The sequence below is a fragment of the Capricornis sumatraensis genome, chromosome 3, assembly GCF_032405125.1.
Source record: "Capricornis sumatraensis isolate serow.1 chromosome 3, serow.2, whole genome shotgun sequence".
Taxonomy (NCBI): domain Eukaryota; kingdom Metazoa; phylum Chordata; class Mammalia; order Artiodactyla; family Bovidae; genus Capricornis; species Capricornis sumatraensis.
The window spans coordinates 159807626-159822303 of NC_091071.1; the positions used below are offsets into that span (position 1 = coordinate 159807626).

A 14678-nucleotide genomic window follows, 5' to 3' on the forward strand; every position below is an offset into this window, starting at 1 on the left:
ACATGCCATAGCAGAGTTTTAAAAAATTAATAAAGGGTCAAATGAACTAGGAAATATTCTGGTACATCGAGATAATATTTCCTCTTAAAATGTACATTTTTCTCTTTTTACCAAGAAGCAGCCTTAAAATAAATTGCCATCCTGGGGGCAGCCCAGAGCAAGATTCATTTGAAATATATTCTGCATATAAGAGCACACTCCCAATCAGTATTTGGCAAGAAAAGCATTTCTTATAAACAACGTTTTAATTATTATTAAGTGCATTGAAACTAAGCACTACAATGAATGTCTCTTTCTCATGGGAAATTTCTTTAGTTTTCTCTAAAATACCATTTTTTTAACATGAGAAAAGGAAATTTAATAAAAGTCTTTTCCAATAAGCCATTTGATTTTCAGGATTAGATCACAGAATTCTAGCAAAATAGAAGATGTATCCTTTTGCTAGACAGAAAACTACTCACTGTAAAATGACATGACCTCTAAGCTTTTATTAAAAAAAAAAAAAAGCCAAATATCAAACTGCTGCCTTGGTCTAATACTGATATAGAATACAAGAATGTTTTTAGGATAGGAAAACCAGGAAGCTCCTGTAAAAACCAATAACAGAACATAAGATTCAAGCTATAGGTTGTCTTTGTTTCATTTAAAAGTGCCAGGTCTTTGGCAGGGGCTGGGGGTGACGATGACTTAAATAAATCTTCTTACCTTAGTTTAATTAAGTTGGCCCTTCATTTTCTCCCAAGCGCATAATGATAGCTCTGTCATTTCCCTGCATGAGATGCCATTATGTGGATGGCGGGAAAGTGTCCTTTGTGGGGCTGTGGGGCTGCTCCGTAGGCGTACCCAGGGGAGGGAAGGGGTCTGCTTTGTGTGAACGTGGCCCCATGTGGCTCCAGGCCCATTAACACACACACACACACACACACGCGGACACGAAAGACAAGTCGGACCCCAACTGGGCCAAAGCGGTCTGTTTGGAAGTTCACTGCAGTGGGGAATCAATTTTTGTGAATCACTGCCTTAATATTCATTAATAGCTTTTAGACTCTTAATCCCTTATTGAACATATTTTTGCCCCATAATTGCTACTTTTCCAAAGGGTTGCCAAAGTAGGCATTTCTATTCTCTGAAAAATGCAGAAGGGAACATAATGTTTTATGTTCATCTGCGATGTGTTTTATGCTAATGTTTCATCTCTGGAATATAGCAACCATGGTCCTTCATGGCATAATGATTCATTCTGCTTTGAAATGAACTGTTAAGGCTGGCTGTGTGGGTTTTTGTTTTTTTAATCTCCTTGGGTCATGGTTTTACAATTATTTAAAGTGCATGGAAAAATAGATTACAGAGGAAATCATTTTGAAACATAGGAAATCTCTACTTCCTAGTTCATTTGCTGGCCTATTTTTTCTTTTTTTTTTTTTTTCCGTAACATCCATCCAGAAGCCCACTGTATTATAGAGTAATTGACTTCAATTGTTTGAGTTGCTATTAACCAATGAATGAAGTTTCCAGTAATGTCATTTGTAATCTGGCCTTTATCATCTATTTGCCTTCCCCTGAATTAGCATACTTTTAAATAAAGTCAGCGTTTCCCACTATCCTCAATGAAAGAAGAATATCTGTGTTTCGTCTAGATTGGTAGGTCCAAACAAATCCATATGTGTAGCACTTGCTTAATCTGTCCAGAACAGAGGAAGGAATTATATAGTCCTCTGGGAATAACCACATCGAAACAGAAGGAACAGCTAAACCAGGAGTCTAAGATGAGCACCACTGAATCTCTTAGCACATCCTAGGATGTCTCAGCCTCCTGGCAAGTTTCTCTTGGCGACCTGATTGCGAAAGGTGGGATCTTAGCTATGCTTCACACAGACTTGGCACCTGCTGACTTTCTGGCGTTGAGCATGGCTTTCTTTCAAGGTGTCCGGTAATGGTGCAGAGGAAAACTGCAAGTCCGGTCTCACTGTTGTCAGCCAGAAACTATACTTGTTGGCAAAAAAGTGGCAAGTTCCCTGCCGGCCTTGGCATTCCAGGAACGGTGCAGCTCTGAAATCCTCTAGGCAGCTGCCTGGGGACATGAGGGCCTGCCCGCCTCCTTGGTCCCCAGCGCCTGTGTGCTACCCAGACAACAGGAGAGAATTAGGGCTCAGACATGAGCAGACAAACCCAGACCCAAACAGTGACACACCCAGGTCTGGGCCTGACTTCACATTTTTCCTAAAAATCATCCCAGGAAGAAGAGACTATGATCTGCTAAGGAAAGGTGGCTCAGTGGTAAAGAATCTGCCTGCAATGCCAGGAGACACGGGTTCAATCCCTGGGCTGAGAAGATCCCCTGGAGGAGGAAATGGCAACCCACTCCAATATTCTTGCCTAGAAAATCCCATGGAGCAGGGTAGCCTGGCAGTCTACAGTCCATGGGGTTGCAAAGAGTCAGACACAACTGAGCGAAGAGAAAAGGATGGGCTTCCCTGGTGGCTCAGTGGTAAAGAACCTGCCTGCCATTGCAGGAGATCCTCGGGTCAGCAAGACCCTCTGGAGAAAGGAATGGCAGCCCGCTCCAGTATTCTTGCCTGGGGAATCCCACGGACAGAGGAGCCTGGCAGGCTGCAGTCTATGGGGTCACAAAGAGTCGGACAGGACACAACGACTCCATAAGAACAACAAAGGAAAGGGTACGTGGGGAAGGAGATGGGTGCACAGACAGAAAGAAACCCCTTTCACTGAAAAGTGAAAGTGAAGTCACTCACGACTCTTTGCAACCCCATGGACTGTAGCCTACCAGGCTCCTCAGTCCATGGGATTTTCCAAGCAAGAGTTCTGGAGTGGGGTGCCATTTCCTTCTCCAGGTGATCTTCCTGTCCCAGGGATCGAACCCAGGTCTCCCGCATTGTAGGCAGATGCTTTACTGTCTGAGCTACCAGGGAAGCCCCTTTCACTGCGGGCTGATGCAAATCCATCCTCTAAATTCTACCCTAGTAATACAAAAATTCATCCACAATAAGCAGAAGGGTGGCCTTGTGTCTCAGCAGGCTATAGTTTTGGGTGGCCTTCATGACCCTCATGCCAAACTGTTGCCCATTGACCCTGGATTCTCAAATTACCATCCAATCCAGATGGAAGGGGCGCAGAGGGGGTCTTAGGGACGGCGGAGGCGCAGGGGCTCACCATGAGGAAGGAGTACCCGATCCAGAGGCTCCTCCAGGCCCGTGGACACGGGGGGATGGACTGGTCTTGGCTGTGCACCGCCACGGCCTGGGCGGGGGCCTCGCACACGGCACAGCGGCTGATGTACGGGCGGATCTCGTCCTCCGAGAGGGGCGTCATGGGCAGAGGCGCGGTGCTTGCTAGCCAGTAGGACCTGTCATTCCTCCGGGCATAGTGGCACACCTGGTGGATGTTGCAGTAGGCGAAGGGCAGCGTGCTAAAGATGGGGAGGCAGGAGCCCGCCAGACCTGGGCAGGGGAGACCACGTGGAGGCTGAGTGCTCTGCTCTGGGATGAGCTTCCCTACCCAGGCCCTCTGCAGACACTCATCTGGCATTGGCAGGGGGCAGGGGATGGGGTCACGGGGCGGGGGTGGGGGGTTCCTGGCCAAAGCCTGTTGCTGTGGGCACCTGACCAGTTTGGCGGCCTCTTGGGTCTCACGGGTCAGGCTGCTTTTTTTTCCTGGATTGCTCTCCTGAGTCAAGCAACAGGCCAGGATGCTCGTGAGACATAAGCATACGTCTTCTCGAAGAGCTTCAGGAATTTTCAGGAAGCTGCTGGCCCGGCTTGGTAGGGGTAGGGAGCTGGAGGAGCCAAGGGGCCGTGGGAATACAGCAAGACAAGCCTTGAGAAGTGGGAGCTCCCAGGCACCCAAGCCGGATGGCTGCAAGAAGTGACTGGAAGCCAGAACCTGAATTCCAAACAAGGTTTGGCCAGGTTTGGAGACAGTGGTGATGGTTCAAAGGAAAGGCCTGTTTATATAGCAGCAAAGAGGGTCAGAGGTAATTAGGGAGCACGGAGCTCAAAGGACTCAGAGTTCAGCCCTGGGGAAGGCTCAGAGAGCAGGCCTGGGTCTATCTGTAGCGTTGCTCTAGTATTGAGTTGGCCAAAAAGTTCCTTGTGGTTTTTCCGTAGGATTAACGTTTTTACACCCAATAAAGCAAAGGATGCAGGCTTTGTCCATCTCATTAAGGAGTTTGGATTTTATTCCAAGAGGTCGGCAGAGTGCAGCCACAGTGGGGTGACTCTGGCTAGAGCAGGGCAGGGGAGGAGGCACTGGTGGTACACGAGAAAGTAGGTGCCCCCACAGGCCTGCATGCTTTTATCACCCTTACTGATAGTGGGGGTCATGCCCAGTGACAGGACCCACCTCACCACCAGCTGATCCTGTGGGCACAGCGCTCCTGCACCCACCACTGCAACCACCACTATCTTAGGGGGATCATACGTGTCAGCACCTGGGGACTCCACCCTCAACTTAGAAGTCAGTTCTTGAGGCTTACAAATCCACTATTGGAAACTGACAAACAGTGCTAAGGAATGATGCTCAAAGTAAAGTTCTGAGTAAGTAAAGTAAAGTAAGCTTTACTTTTCTCAAATTAAAGTTGTTAAAGAGTATAAATTTGCAACTAGTAGATACATAAGTCCTAGTGAGCCAATAAATAGTGGAATGAATATAGACAACAATATTGTAGCATAATCATCAAATTTACGAAGAGATTAGATCATAATTATTCCCACCACAAAAAAGAAATTATAACTATGTGATATGATGGAGGTACCAACAATCAATACAATGAAGTCATTACTGTATATATATATATATATGGATCAGATCAACACCTTGTACACCTTAAACTTACATCATGTTATGTGTCAAATGTATTTCATTTGACAATGAATTCCAAAAGAATACTGGAGTGGGTTGCCATTTCCTTCTCCAGAGGATCTTATCGACTCAGGGACTGAGGCAGCATCTCCAGGAACCAACCATATCCTGATTAAATCATTTACATTGGGAAATAAAAATTGCATTTTATATCAGAGTTATACTTACTGAGGAAGAATTATTTTTAAACTATTAATATGTAGTCAGATTATAATAATTATTAAAAATAAAAGCAACCTAAATTATAAAATAATTATTTTATAATTTTACTTTATAATAATTATAATTTAAAATATTTATAAAATTTTCATAATTATCATTTAAAATTTTATAATAATTAGTACTTAAAATTAGAAATAAAAATATAATAATGATATAGCTAGAATGAGCTTTCTTGGCACCTCACAGGATCATAGATGTAACAGAATTAGTTGAGAATTAGCATGGTAGTTGAAAAAGAAAAAAACATCTCATAGCAGATGAGTGATCATTTAAGGTATTGATGAATCCATGAAACTAACCCAAAAGTTTTGCTCTTAAGCAATGAACCTGGGTGATCATGTGCCGTCTACGTACCTAGGTCTTGATTGTGAGCTTTCTCCTGTCCTTCCAGGTATAGCAGACTATACCCAGTCCAGAGCCTGGGCATGCCCATGGGGCAGGTGGGTTCTCCATCCGTCTGACTGTGGAGAACCAGGAGGAAGCCACTGAGGTATCCAGGGCCAAACCCTACAGGCCCAGGGTCCCCTACGGGCCCAGGAGGGCCTGGAAGAATAAAGAAACATAAAGAAAGGTGGTTTAGGGAGTTAAGTTTAACAGATATTTCCAAGTACCTCTGTCTGGTGCTATGCTAAGTACTCAGAGAACAGAGAGGAATGTTCCCCCTACACAACTGCAATGCACCCCAACAACTCATTCAACAAGAACACGGTTTAGCAACTTCTAGCTGCTTGGGTTACATCAGCATAGAAACAGCTGAAAATACCTTCCCTCCTACAGCTTACATTCTACTTGAAGAGGAGAAATGACAAGCAATAAGCATAATGAAAAGGTAAACTATGAAATACTTAATAAACGATAAGTGCTGAGAAGAACAATGGGGTAATGACAGCCAGTGTGGGACCTCCCAGATTTTCCAACTAGATTAGGAGTCTGCTATCTGAAAAGGTGACTCTCAAAAGTTGGTCTGTCTTATACCTCCCAGACTCGTTCCATGGTTCTCTCATATTGTCAGTTCCATTCTAAGAAGGACAAGGGTTTAGAATCCATTGTGATTATTGGTTAGTCGCCAAGTCGTGTCTGACTCTTTGCAACCCAGGGACTGTATAGCCCATCAGGCTCCTCTGTCCATGGGATTTCCCAACAAAGAATGCTGGAGTGGGTTGCCGTTTCCTACTCCAAGGGATCTTTCCAACCCAGGGATTGAATCTGGGTCTCCTGCGTTGCCGGGCAGATTCTTTACTGCTGAGCCACCAGGGAGGCCCATATGTTTGGCTTTGAATCTTTTATTTTAAAAGAAAGGGAGGTGGAAGAAGCCCAAATTCTAGATCTCTAACTGGCTGGTGGGAAATGAACAGCTATACAGAATATGAGCAGGGACATCTCCTTTGGCCTCTCTAAGGGGGTGACCTACTGAAGAAGGTCAGTGGCTACTTCTAATTGCCAAAAGCAGAGGGTGGAGTTAGACTTTGACACCTTTAAAAAAGGTGTTTGTTAAAAGCTTTTGTTTCTGGAAGACTGGCAGCTCTTCTCATCTATGCTGTAAACCAGAGACTACAACCTGGTAGCTTGTGGGCTGCATCAGGCCTGCTCATGTGTTTTGTTTGACTTACAAAGATTTGATTAGTTAAGATTTCAGATTAGAAAAGCAGGGTATAAGGAACAGAGGGCCCACACTCCTACATGGCCACAATTTCCACATAGCAGAAGCCAATCTCTGCTTTCAGACTGAGGCCCCTTCCTCATCATCCCAGCTTCCCCACACCCCTTCACCTGCTTCTCATTACTAACCTGGTACTGCCAAATAGTCTCCACAGAGGAGATTGTATCTGGGAGTCTTCAGGCCCTAACATATTGCTTGATGAGTTACATTTCAGATTTATATTCTAAAGGGTCTTATCTGCCTTCACCGAAGGCCCACTAAGTGGCATCATCGATTCAATGGACATGAGTCTGAGCAAATTCCAGGAGACAGTGAAGGACAGGGAAGTCTGGTATGCTGTAGTCCATGGGGTCAGCAAAGAGTCAGACACAACTGAGCAACTGAACAACAAAATGTATTGATGGCTGTATGATAAGAGGAATGAACTCAGAAAACCAGAGGCAAGTGATTCAGCCAGTTATAGACGTGAGACCACCCCTGCTGGCCCTAAGATCTTCAGTACAGCCTCTCAGTGGTACAGCCATGCCAGGCTTACACTGGGAAAGTGAACAGCAGAAATGGCTGAGCCTTTTATGATAATGAATAGTGCTTTGGAAGAGTCATGGACATAAGGCCTTGACCGGTTTTTATGATAGTCAAGTATCACTTAGAACATGGGGAGTCCATTCTTTCCTGCTCCTGTTGCTTTGTCTCCCTAAAGCCTGGTGAGTTGGTATCTAAGGCGAACGCTTGAGAGGCCAGGGACCTTGTACACAGTTCTCAGATTCACTGGGCCAGAGAAAAGAAGAGAAATGGAACCCTTTACCTGGTGCTCCTGGACAGCCTGCTTCTCCCATGTCCCCTTTATGTCCCGGAGGCCCAGGGGACCCTGGGAGGCCATCCTCACCTCTCCTGCCATCCAGCCCAGGCTCTCCTTTGCACCCTGCAGGAAAGTTCACAACAGCAATGGTGACAATGACGTGACACCTGCTAGGCTAGCATTTACTTCCTGAATTCCACTTGGCAGCCTGGGCCTCCCATCTGGACACACCTGCATTAGCTCATTCATTTTGCAGGTATGTGAAGTTGGGATTATACCACCTCTACTTGGCTGCTGCTGCTGCTGCTGCTGCTGCTAAGTCGCTACAGTCGTGTCCGACTCTTCGTGACCCCATGGACTGCAACCTACCAGGCTCCTCCGTCCATGGGATTTTCCAGGCAAGAGTACTGCAGTGGGTTGCGACTGCCTTCTCCGCCTCTACTTGGCAGTTGGGATAATTTAGACTCCAAGAGGTCAAGAAACTTAACCAATTAAGGCCAATGAGCCTGGAATGGGCAGAGCCAGGATCTGAAGCCACACCAGCAAGGTGTTGAGTGAAGCATTTTCATATTTTCTTCACAGTCTTTTATTTGGACCTGGTTGAGTTTTTCTTTTTGTTTTTTACACTGAACATCTATGGCTTTTGTCATTAAATATTTTCCTTAATAATGATGCTTTAGAAGCCTGAATGGAGGAATGAATACAACTGAACAGCATTCATCTGAGAGAAAGTCAGGTTAAATTTAAAGCAAGAGAAGCAACTTTTAAAGACCAGCTCTTTGTTGAGGGTTCAAGGCACTAGGAAGCAGGGTAATCTTTTTATGTAAAATTATTTGATTCAGTCTATACACAGCCACACGACTAGGTGCTACCACGTGGGGAGATGGAGGCTCAGAGAGGCCACAGTGAGGGTCACATGTGCAGAGGACATGGACCCAGCAGGCCAAGTGCTCAGGCTGTGCCAGGTGTCACCAGTCCCGCACTCGGGACAAGCCACAGGGCTCAGGAGTGCTCCCTGGGGCCCCGGGAGCTAGCTGTCATCCTGAGACTTGAGCAGTTCTTTCTTTAAGTGTTTGGTTTATTTTGGCCAAGGTATTAATTCATCAGCAGTGATCTGTTTTGGTCTGGGAAGCAGATTTGGTCCCTGCCTGTGGGAGAGCTTGCAGCCCTTACCGTAATTATCTGAATTACTAGCCCCTCGAGGTTTCCAGTGTCTAATCTCTCTCCCTTCCTCAACCATTGTCCTTCTCTGGCAATCTCTCTCTCTTTCTGCCATAAATCAGCCTAAAACCAATCATTACCTCAAAGAGGCTTCACTCAAGGAACTGCCCCACTTTTCCACACTGGGCTGTGTTCTTTGAGGCAGCGGGAGCCCCCTGAGGGAATGGAGGAGGGGCTGCAGCACTCAGGGGACCAGACCTCTCACTCGACTCCCCTCTCACACAGCCCCCCACTTAGAGCCATCTGAAACGCGTGCCCCCCCAAACCTTTACATTTTGCATCCCCTGCCTGAGTGACCTCCACAAATCTCCTCTTTTTGTCCCACAACCAGCAGCCCCCATAACCAATGTTGGTTGCAGAGCGTTCGATGTGGGCATCAGGGGTGCTCCTGGCTTTTGGGGTGCTGTCATGTCACTCCCTTACCTCATGGATCATAAATTCTCCTGGAACGTGCTGCACGCCTGGGCTGTGTTCTTACATGGTCATCACTCAGTGAGTGAGAAAGGAACCCCTCTCCTCCTCCCTAGTGAGGGGAGGGATGCCCCTCCCTGTCTAACTAGGCAGACGCCTCTTCCCAGATGGCCCTGCTCTCTTTCCACCAGCTTCAAAGAGAATATCTGATAGTTTGGAAGGAACCTAGGGCCCTGCGGTGAGCTCAGAACATTCTTTTCTTTCCTATCCAAAGACATGATTCCAACACATGGCCACAGGGTGATTCGGGAAAGGGCTACCCAAGGTTAATGGGCCAGCAAACAAACAGGTGTATCGCAGAGAAGGCAGGAGACGTTTCTTCCCAAGTCCCCACATGCAGCAAGCCCATGGGCCATCTGGAAAAGAGTCCCCCAACCAGATGTTACGATATGGGCTTTGCTCCCTTTCGAGGAAGACAAATGGAAATTGTAAGCGGATGACGTTTTCCGAGCCCCTGGAAGGAAAGCTTCTGTTAACTTGACATGTAGGCCCAGAGCTTTTCATCTGGAACTTGTTCGCAGGAACAGAAAAACAAACGTGTGCTCAGTGGAGTCTGACTCTGCATCCCCATGGACTGTAGTCCACCAGGCTCCTCTGTCTATGGAATTTCCCAGGCAAGGATACTGGAGTGGGTTGCCATTTCCTTCTCCAGGAGATCTTCCTGACACAGGGATTGAACCTACGTCTCCTACATCGGCAGGCAGATTCGTTACCATTGTGCCAGGAACAGACCTACATCTGAAAGCCCAGCGCTGTCAGATGGAGTCCCTCCTCTGAGAGGGTCAGGTGTTGAAGATAAACACTCCCAAACAGGATGTAGGGAATATCAGTGTGACAGTAACAGTTCAATCCAGAACGGAAACCACTTTTGAGTTCATCACAGGAAGCCTCAGCCTTTGAGGGCCACTTGGGAAGGATTATTGTAGAGATGAATGAGACGCATGAGCAGAAAAGCATTAGACCTTCTGTTATCCAGGGTTCTTAATAGATACAAGTTTTACTTGGTGTGGCCATTACCTACTCAGATCGGGCAGGAAGGAGCCAGAAGTTCATTTTTTTCTCTGTAGATCTCAGCTGCAGCAGTTAGCTACAAGATCAGCTCAGAAATGAAAGAGGTCTTGATGGAAAACAGGAAGAAAACCATATTATTTTAAGCGGAGGTGGTACTTCTGTGGGGCAGTTTGATCCTTCACAACCAAACTCGAGGTGGTTTAAGTGGAGGTGGTACTTCTGTGGGGCAGTTGATCCTTCACAACCAAACTCAGGGTCTTCCTTAAAGTCCCACTCACCCTGCTGAAAGAATCTCCTTCAGAAAAGGAAAGATGACCCAAACCCATAAGGGTTCCAAATTTCCAAATTTGCTGGCATATCGAATGCAGCACTTTAACAGCATCATCTTTTAAGATTTGAAATAGCTTAGTGGAATTCCATCTCCTCCATCAGCTTTGTTTATAGTAATGCTTCCTGGGGCCACTGGACTTCACAGTCCAGGATGTCTGGCATTAGGTGAGTGATCACACCATCATGGTTATCTGGGTCATTAAGATCTTTTTTGTACAGTTCTTCTGTGTATTCTTGCCAGCTCTTCTTAATATCATCTGCTTCAGTTAGGTCCATATCATTTCTGTCTTTTATTGTGCCCATCTTTGTGTGAAACCGTCCCTTGGTATCTCCAATTTTCTTGAAGCGATCTCTAGTCTTTCCCTTTCTATTGTTTTCCTCTATTTCTTTGCTTTGTTCATTAACAAGGCTTTTTTATTTCTCCTTGCTAGTCTCTGGAACTCTGCATTCAGCTGGGTGTATTTTTCCCTTTATCTTTTGCCTTTCTACTTCTCTTCTTTTCTCAGCTACTTGTAAGGCTTCCTCAGACAACCACTTTGCCTTCTTGCATTTCTTTTTCACAGGATGGTTTTGGTCACCACCTCTCACACAGTGTTAGGAACTGATGGTTTGGTTTAAATACTTAAGAATCCTGCCCTCCTGACAATGACTGAGCAATGCCCACGTCCATTAGGTGAATAAGGCCATCTTTGCCAGAATTTAGAGTGACCCTCCCCCTCTTTCCTCTTCCTCTTCCAAGAAATACACCTCCTCCTTCCTTCTTATAGGCTGTTTCTGCTCCACTGAGCCCCGATTCAACAGTTTTTAATTCAAGATCAAATCAACACCTAATAATGACTACTCGTAGAGCATTTACTCAGTGATGCTAAGAGATTTCAAAGCTTCATGTCCAGGGACTTCCATGGTGGTCCCGTGGTTAAGAATTCACCTTGCAATGCATGGGACATGGGTTTAGTCCCTGGCTGGGGAACTAATATCCCACATGCTATGGAGCAACTAGGCCTGCATGCCACAACTAAGACCTGAGACAGCCAAATGAATAAATAGTTTAGGAAGATAATTATTTCTTGTGGGGGGGGGGGAACCTTATGTCCAAAAGCCACCCAAGGATAAAAGTTAAAATAGGTGTTCCCCTAAAAATAGAAGGGATATTGTAGACCCCATTGCGTGCATGCATGCTAAGTCGCTACAGTCATGGCTGACTCTTTGTGACCCTATGGACTGTAGCCGGAGAAGGCAATGGCAACTCACTCCAGGACCCTTGCCTGGAAAATCCCACGGATGGAGGAGCCTGGTGGGCTGCCGTCTATGGGGTCGCACAGAGTTGGACACGACTGAAGCGACGCAGCAGCAGCAGCAGCAGGAGCAGCAGCATGGACTGTAGCCCACCAGGCTCCTCTGTCCATGGAATTCTCAGGCAAGAATAGTAGAGTGGGTTTCCATGCCCTCCTCCAGGGGCTTTTTCTGACCCAGGGATAGAACCCTGGTTTCTTATGTCTCCTGAATTGGCCGGTGGGTTCTTTACCACTGGGTCCACCTGGGAAGCCCATAGATCCCCCTACTACACAATTAAACCTCTGGATAACTGTAGAAAAAATGTTAAAGGGGAAGGAGATTTTCATGCTTGATTCCCAAGAGTTGTTTAGGCTCCATACAAAAACCTACATAGCAAACACCCAGATTTTCATTTCAGCAATCTTCAATGTCAGAAATCAGAGTGAGGTTCATACCTGGTCCCGGTGGGCCTCTCATGCCAGGAAGCCCCATGGTTCCTTCCGGTCCTCTCGGGCCTGGTACCCCAGGAAGCCCTGGGATTCGAGGGCAGGCATCCAAGTCTGCTGGGGGCCCAGGCTCACCTGAAATTGGAATCACCACCTGTATAAAGGGTTCAAATGCTTATGAACCAGTGCCTTCTGCAATTTGGATGGGCTTCTGACACCACATTGGAATGTTAGCAAGAATGTTCAGCCATCCAATGTCAGCTTTGTGAAGGCAGGACTTTGTCTTGTTCACTATGTGGGGCAGCCAAACTTCTCCAAAACTTTTTGTCGAGTGACTAAATGAATGATTGAATGGGATTTCAGAGGAAGCAAAGGTAGGAAATAGTGAAATCTGGCTGAGGCAGTGACCGTTGGGATTTGCCATCTTTGGGCCATTTCTTACTAGGTGCTGGCCACAGGTGGCATGGGGAGAGGTCCTGGTGGGTTCCTCACACTCAGCTTAACATTGCTTTAATTCAGCCATCTACACTGCAGCCAGCTTGGTTTCCAGAGTGTCTGCTACCAAAGCAGACATGATTTCAGGATGGCTAGAGGCACTGAGGCAGCAGTGATTTTCAACCTTGAGTGCATGTTGAAATTATCCAGGAGAGTTATAAACATTCAGGTATCTGGGCCCCATCCCAGAAATAGCGGTTTAATTGGTACAGGATGTGGCCTGGGCAGTGACCTCAAGCTTGACTGTACAATAAATCCATTTGCAGAGCTTTTCAAAAATACTGCTGTGGAATCTAGAAACATGGTACAGATGAACCTATCTGCAGGCAAGGAACAGGCATGCAGACATAAAGAAGGGAAATGTGAGCACGGGGCAGGGAGGGAATGATTGGGAGATTGGGATTGACATATTAAGGTATATATACTGCCGTGCGTAAAACAGATAGCTAGTGGGAACTTGCTATATAGCTCAAGGAGCTCAGCTTGGTGCCCTGTGATGACCTAGGTGGGTGGGATGGGTGATGGGGTGAGAAGTCCAAGAGGCAGGGGATACATGTATACATATAGCTGATTTACTTTGTTGTAAAGGAACTGTAGTCCAATTTTTTTTTTTAAGTACTACTGTGAAGAATAAACCACCACTGCTTTTTCACTAATAAGCTACTTCAGAACAATATACCCCTGAGCCTCATTCTACATATTAGTTTGAATGCTCTTGGTTTGCAGAGCCTTTTGGCATGTGCACAATAAACTTGTACTAATTACTAAAAAAAAAAAAAAAAAAAAAGTACTACTGCCAGTACTCCATCTAGATTATTAAAAAGGAATTTGTGTGAGTGAAATCCAAGCATCACTAATTTTTTAAACCCTCCAGATGATTCCAATATTTGCCCAAGCTAAGAAGCACCACTGGAAAGATGCAGCTGTGACCTGAATACATCATGACTGTCTCTCAGGCTTGTTAGAACCCTGAGTCTCTGAGTCAGTAGGGGCAGCAATTTGCATATTCTAATAAGTGTCCGGATGAGCTCAATGATACTGATGTGGGAATCTCACTTTGAGAACTGCAGCCCTAAAGGTTGACATTTTTTTATTCTTGGTTACATTCACATCTCTTAGGACAGCATTTTCCCCCTAAATCTTCATTCAGTCTCCCTGCAATCATTCCACAAAGGACAAGAAATAATAGCTCTAAGCAATCAGTCCATTCTAAAGGAGATCAGTCCTGGTTGTTCATTGGAAGGACTGATGCTAAAGCTGAAACTCCAATACTTTGGCCACCTCATGCGAAGAGTTGACTCATTGGAAAAGACTCAGATGCTGGGAGGGATTGGGGGCAGGAGCAGGAGGGGATGACAGAGGATGAGATGGCTGGATGGCATCACTGACTTGACGGACATGAGTTTGAGTAAACTCCAGGAGTTGGTGATGGACAGGGAGGCCTGGCGTGCTGCGATTCATGGGGTTGCAAAGAGTCAGACAAGACTGAGTGACTGAACTGAACTGAACTGAAGCAAAAATGACGACCGATAACACCAAGTGGATGCTTTATCATGCATGAGAAGTGAAAGTGTTAATCAGTTGTGTCTGACTCCTTGGGACCCCATGGACTGTAGACCGCCAGGCTCCTCTGTCCTTGGGATTCTCCAGGCAAGAATACTGGAGTGGATAGCCATTCCCTTCTCAGGAGCATCTTTCCAATCCAAATCCAGGGATCAAACCCAGGTCTCCTGCCTTGCGGGTGGGCTCCTTACCATCTGAGCCACCAGCGGAGCTCAACATGCATCAGATCCCATGCTAAATGGTTTATGACTGAATGTTCCCACCCAGGCTGTGTGTGTGTGCTGCTGTCATTAGAATATTACAGGGA

General features: G+C 46.1%; 1 protein-coding gene across 1 annotated transcript in view; it reads right to left on the reverse strand.

Moving 5' to 3' along the window:
• Positions 1–1020: 1020 nt before the first annotated feature.
• COL4A4 (collagen type IV alpha 4 chain) overlaps positions 1021–14678 on the reverse strand; it is a 148172-nt gene continuing 134514 nt past the window's right edge. Inside the window, exons 44-48 of the mRNA XM_068969399.1 lie at positions 12323–12448; positions 7566–7682; positions 5455–5643; positions 3172–3458; positions 1021–2120 (exon numbers count right to left, since the gene is read on the reverse strand). Coding sequence (XP_068825500.1) covers positions 1857–2120; positions 3172–3458; positions 5455–5643; positions 7566–7682; positions 12323–12448 — 983 coding nt within the window. The 3' untranslated portion in view covers positions 1021–1856. The remainder of the gene's footprint in view (positions 2121–3171; positions 3459–5454; positions 5644–7565; positions 7683–12322; positions 12449–14678) is intronic.